The sequence below is a fragment of the Cystoisospora suis genome, assembly GCF_002600585.1.
Source record: "Cystoisospora suis strain Wien I chromosome Unknown contig_2900, whole genome shotgun sequence".
NCBI lineage: Eukaryota > Apicomplexa > Conoidasida > Eucoccidiorida > Sarcocystidae > Cystoisospora > Cystoisospora suis.
In genome coordinates this window covers 1-6066 of record NW_027155696.1, presented here as the reverse complement: position 1 = coordinate 6066, position 6066 = coordinate 1, and the positions used below count along the sequence as shown (strand labels likewise).

Genomic DNA, 6066 nt, shown 5'->3' with positions numbered 1-6066 from the left:
CCCTGTTCTCTATACACCTTGCAATGAGGCATTTGCGTATGAGGTGTCGAAACGACGTTTCGACTGTGCAGCGGTTAGCGAAGAGGGAGACATTAGGCAATTCAGGGACGCGGGACATTCGCCTCGGGAGCCGGGGTATATGTGACTGTCTCGTCCTTCAGGTCTTGTTACATTAAGTCTATGATGTGTGCAGCCGGATCTTCCATAGTGTAGGAGCTCCACTCACAGAAAAATTACCTTTTATCTTGGGCGTGAAGGCACGACAGAAGAAAAAGCATAGTGAGACAAGCTTTTTCTTGGCGTAGTTTGCTAATTCTTTGTAACCAGCTTTTCCTCTTATGTTGCGTCGTCGGGTCTATATATGTATGCATGCATGCAGTATGCAGAGCTAAAAGAGAACCCGGCGGAGTTTTCCTCTTTATTGAAGTCGAGCTCTTATGCTTATCATGTGACTTCACGCGTTTATTCCTCCCATTACGCCGGTCTGCCCCCCAGTAGCGGGAAACAGACCGGTCCAAAGATCACACACAAGGGATACTCAGATTCCCAGTCAAACGAACAGGCTGGTGATTCCGAGAGATCGTTTCTAGCTCATCATCGTCATCCGGGGAAACACCATGTGCCAAGGCAGCCGCCACAGCGTGTCTCCCACAGTAGTTACAGTGGTGAGCCGGCCCATCGCCAGAGTGATCATAGCTCTCATAGTGTAGGTTGGCCTTCTAAGAGAGCACCCCCTGTTAGAGGTACACGGCGGGAGGCTGAAGGTCCTTATCCGCACGTTAGCCGCGGAAAGGGCGCTGGAAACGAACCAACCATTCCACACACCAGAAGACGACAACGGGGGGGGAAAGAGAAGTATAACGATCCGCTATCATTTCTGGAAAGCTGGGAAGTTTCCCCCGAAGGTTCGAATGAGACACGCAATCCTCCGCAAGTAATACGTCTTACGCAGGAAACTCATATGGGCAACTTAGCTCTGACTGCCCGGGAGGAGGGTGGCCCAACACACTTCAGCCATATTGCTGGAGCCGCACAGGACCGGGACACTGGAAACGATTTTGGACAGGGGAAGGCCGTTCCAAAGAGGAGAAGTGAAGGGAGCAGCAACGGTCTTGCGTTAGAGCAGCAGGAAGGGGGTGAGCGGGGCTTCAGGCTAAAACCAGGAGACGGCGAAGGTGTTAGTTCTTCGGAAGGGGAGAAGCAGCAGATGGTGAGCGACCAGGCTCACATGCAGCAACTTCAAGCGCAGCATGAGCAGAGGTTGCTACAGCGTGATGCGGCACGGGGGGGGAACCAAAGATTACGGGGACGGGGCCACCGGGTTGGTGCTGGTGGTAATCGCTGTGATTCATTGCATTTTTCGAATTCCTCGACATCAACAAGCACGGTTTCATCGATGTTATCTGCACCTGATTCATCTGCCGTCCGACAGTCAGCCCACGCTATCTTTTCCTTGAAAGGTCCCGCAGGTGCAACTAGTCAGCTAGGTGGGCCTGGGAGAGATAGTGTCCCGATTCCTGGTGTCTCACCCCTCGGGCATCTTCCGCCATCGGCGTTGTCGCAGTTGCACAAGGAGATGTTCTCAGGCTCTCATTCGAGGGCCTTCGTTCCAGGTGTTTTTCCCGGGAGTGGAGGTCCCGCACTGTCTGGCAGGGAATCTGCACAGAACCTGTCGAGTGGTGGGCAAGATGCGGCGGGAGCGAAAGCCGGCACAAACGGGACGACGGACGGCACAATCCGAACTCAAAGCTCGGCCAGCGGGCCAGCTCCTGGGGGGTTTCAAGCGGATGGAGTGTCTTGCATTTCACAGCATCCACAGTGGTTGTTGGAGAAACTGCGTGAGCTGCAGCTGCAAAAGCAAACCGTGGCGGAAGTGACAAGAAGACAGCAGGGGGCTGGAAATCATGCACCCGCGTCAAACGCGCTTCAGGGTCCCTCCAGAGAACACGCCTCGGGTCCAACTTCTCTGTTTGGAAATCTCCGTGACCCCCGACAAACGCTCTCGACTCTAGTGCAGCTGAATCAATGGAACCCCGCATCTGTGGCAACTCTTCTGACAGTCTTGGCAGGCATGGGGACCGGAGTAAAAGCCTCGGAGTCATCGAGTACTCCCTTGCCTTCTCCGGCGGCAGGAACACCTGGCACGACTCACACAAACAATCTTCATTCGGCAGGTGGAGTTGGTGTATCTTTGCTCCAAGCGGCTCTTCCACAAGCGCGAGGAAGCGCTACCTTGCACCACCAGAACCCGCAGCGGCACCCTCAGCTTCAGCTACGACAGTCGCAGCGTAGTCCCGCTGACGCGGACCCCAAAGGCGAAGCTCGTGGCGTATTATCCAGGGGTTGCGACACGGCGGACGTTGCTGCTCTTGCGGCTCGAATCGTCGCACAGCACAGGGCTTCTCTCGCTGGTGGTGCAGGGGCTCCGTCTTCAGCTGCTGGGAGACAGGCGGGCTTGCCAACCCCGCGGTCTGGACCTCTAGCAGGGGGGAACGGGTCTGGACCCGCTTCCGGTGACCCAGCAACAGGGTGGCTACAGGGCGGCTCTGGCACGATACAGCAACAGGAGCTAACACGTCTGAGGTTACGGCAATTTCAAGCCTTGCAGGAATCTCAAAAACATTTACAACGCCTACTATTACAACGCCAGCAGGGTGGCGGAGGGTCGGCGTCCATCGCAGCAGGGATGGATCTTTCTGGTCCTGGTGGTTACCCCGAGACCCAAATGAATTCGGGACTTTCTTCAGCAGACTCTTCGGCTCGAAGTGTTTTGTCTTCTGTCTCGGCAAAGGCAGGGCGTTCGAGCGGGATGTGCGGCGGCGGGGAGGCAGAGGCCTCTGGAAGCTGTTCCTACGCGCCTTCTGCTACTGCTCGTCCAGCTGAAAGAGTCGGTGTAAATGGTTCTGTCGGAAAAACGTTTGGTGTCGGAAAGGTAGACACAGATGTCACGCCACCATTCTTAGGGGGGTCGGCTTTACCGATTGCTGGTTTGAGCGCGTCTGCACGTCCGGGTGAAAAAGTTTCTCTGCCTGGAGCTGCGGAGCTGATCCAGCATTTTCAACAGGCTACTCGAGGTTCAAATGGCGGTCAAGGTAATAACGCAAAGATACCGGCCGGTAGTTCCTCCATGTCGAGCACGCCAACCTCAGCAGCCCCCGGTCCCACATCGTGCCCTTCTCCAAGTAGAGGAGACATTATACCGGGGAGTCCGCGCGCCGCAGATCTTCTGTCATCCGGTGTGTCACCAAGCGTGCGGTCTCTTGCCGGAGGCGGAGGCCAATCTGACAACACGCGAGAAGCCGCGGACCTTGAGTTGCGGTCGCCGAGGAACACTCGCCCAGGGGCCACTGAAGGTCCCGGCGGTGGCGGGCAAGGGCCGTTGAGGTCGGGGCCAGCAGATCGGGGGAGCCGTCAGCACTATAATAGGGGTGGGAGAGGAGGGGGGATTGGCCGTCGAGGCGCAGGGAGAAGAGGGGGCGGGCCGGGCGGCAAGCATCGTGGAGGCATCTGGGACATGATGGATGATAATATCATGGATGTTAGCACTTGGAGTCTGTGAAGGCAGAAAGAAGGCTGAACTGCGCGGTCAAGCTCAGCTGCTGTCGTTGACCAGTGCGGCGGTCCCTGGTCGACCACCAGTGTTGTGATGGCATGCATCCTGTGCCTTGAGTTGTAGTTTTTGATGAAACGTGTAGATATCTGTACTGTGGTACCATGTTCTTCATGTAGGTTGTTGGCTGACGCTGAGGCCTGGGGTAGCACTCCACCGACGAGAGTGGGGAAGAAAAGAGAGCAGGCATAATCCGATCAGAGGTTATGTATGGTGCCCGACGAGTCCGTGTGAAAGGGCCGAGCGACCGTTTGTGAATAGGTGTTACGTGATGCGCTCTGTAGAAATACGCAGCAGCAAACGAGGAAGACACCCTGAGACGGTTTGGTTGGAAAGGTTGAAGAACAAAGTTTGTCTCGAGGGGACTGCGGTTAAAGTAAGCCCTTCCATGTACTTGCTCCCTTAGAATCGTGACGAAAACTCGTCAACAGGAGTGACAGTGCGTTGCGTGGTTGGGTTCGTTCTGGGGCCATGTTATTGCCATGTGAGGGGGGCTTTAGAGAATGCGACTCCGGCCTCGGACAGAAAGCAGCAAAGTAAGGAGCTCTTGCTCGGCGTTATTCAGTCAATTACCTCTTGTATTTATTTTTTTTTTGCTTTCCGGACCAGCAGGGATACGTTTTTTACCTCAGGTATCTGTTTTTTTTATCTTGCTTCCGGACCAGGAGGGCTATGTTTCTGCAGTAAAGGAGAGAGCCGCTCGTTCACGTTTGCTCACTGAGAGCAAACAATGAACGCACACACACACTGCCATAATCTGAGAACGTGCGGCACTGTATCTCCCGTAGTATGCGGCCAGCTTTTGTATTCTAATCGGAATGACACCGCGAAGTAGCTTTTTCTCTTGTTGCGCTCGAGTATTTTGCCGCAGGATGTGCGCACTACAGGCAAGACAGCTACAGTTAGTCGACAGATGGGTTAGACCAGGACGACTGTTTGGTCATCACGGCAGTTATTAGTTGGTTGTAGGGCTTCCCCCGGTTGACGGTCTGGTTCGGTGTGTCCGATATGAGAGCAAGTGGAAGCGTCGTTGTTGAAACAAAGCAGTGGTCGTGCAAGACGGCGCCGTCTTTATACCCAAGTATGTTGTTACGTCCTGGTGAAGTAATGCTTCTCCGGCGGATCGTTGTGTACAGTGTGTACGTACTGAGTGACATCGTGAAAAAAGCTTGCTTTGATTTCTCTAAATCTCCGCCCTTCGGTTAGAGTTCAAAATGGCACCGCTCTGCAGCGCCGGGCTGTCTGCCTGCAGAAGCATGACTTCCGGGTTTGTCAGGACGGCCTGAAACGGCACGGAATCAGCAGCGGAGGCTGTAACAAACATTTGTCCACATTCAGTGTCACTCCCCAAAGCGGGTCGCGTCACGTAGTGACCGCCCACTCCTGTTCTCGGAAACAGGTTTTCACAGGTGTAGCCGTCGACGGACGGCAACGCGGTGGCAATCTGGGACGCGCTGGAAGGGCCTTCTTTGGGCGCAGCAGCTCGCGACGTGATTATGTACAGAATAGTGTACCTGAGAAGATAGGAACCGTGACAATGTGGATCAAGACTCTGTCCTACAAAGATGCCTGGGCGGATGGATTGTCCACCAAACGCGGCGGTGAACAAGGGGAAGGGTCAAAGGACGAACGGAGGTCCCTCTGTAGAGACAAGCGGTCAGGTCGACTCAAGCAAATACCACACCTGTCTCCGCTGAGTGCACCGTCTATCTAACCATGTTTCGTCCCTGCAAAGAGGAAGGGACAGCATCTTTTTCACACCCGTGTGGTTGACGGGTTAACGAGTGGGGCGTGTGTTCTACAGAGTGGCGGGACGACGACGTACAGCCAAACAGATTCGCGAAGGACCTGTTGCAGTCAGGTTCAGGTTCTACATTAACTTGAGGACACGCTCACTGGGAGTCCACGTGTGTATCGGGAGATCTGCACATAGGCAAAACATACATACTGACAGTGTAAGGGCGTCTTCTCGGCGGTGGTCAATCTCGAAGTTCGTAGGCTCCCGCATACTGTAGTGCTGCTCGCGAGAAGGTCCGTCAGGCGTTGTATAGCCGTGGGCCTAGGGTACAGAGTGCACGGCGCTATGCCTTCTCAAGGCACTCGCTGTGCTGGCTAGAAAGTTAAGGGCTAGTCCCTTGCCCGGAAGCCAGGGGAATTCCGTGCTAGCTGAACGGAAGTTTTGTCCGGCCGCGCCGCGGGGGACGCGGCGAGACCTCGTCTCTTCCTGTGTTATTGAGAGACACAAACGAGCCCAAAACCATAACTTCGTATTATCAATGGTTTGTGTTCAAAACATAACCAAACATGATAATTTTAGGTTTTCCATGAAATCTATTTGGAAGAAGAGGCTTGATAGTACAACCGTAAGTACAGAAGATACAGTCCCAGCAGTAGCGGCCAAACTGTAGAAGACTCGAGTATTATCCATGCATACTGTGCTGCCTACGCGGCTGCAG

General features: G+C 54.5%; 1 protein-coding gene across 1 annotated transcript; it reads left to right on the top strand.

The window, feature by feature from the left end:
- Positions 1 to 84: 84 nt before the first annotated feature.
- Positions 85 to 4785, top strand: CSUI_005870 (uncharacterized protein). The gene has a single exon (XM_068066037.1). The coding sequence runs from the start codon at positions 362 to 364 to the stop codon at positions 3557 to 3559; it is 3198 nt and encodes a 1065-aa protein (XP_067921987.1). The 5' UTR covers positions 85 to 361; the 3' UTR covers positions 3560 to 4785.
- Positions 4786 to 6066: the final 1281 nt, after the last annotated feature.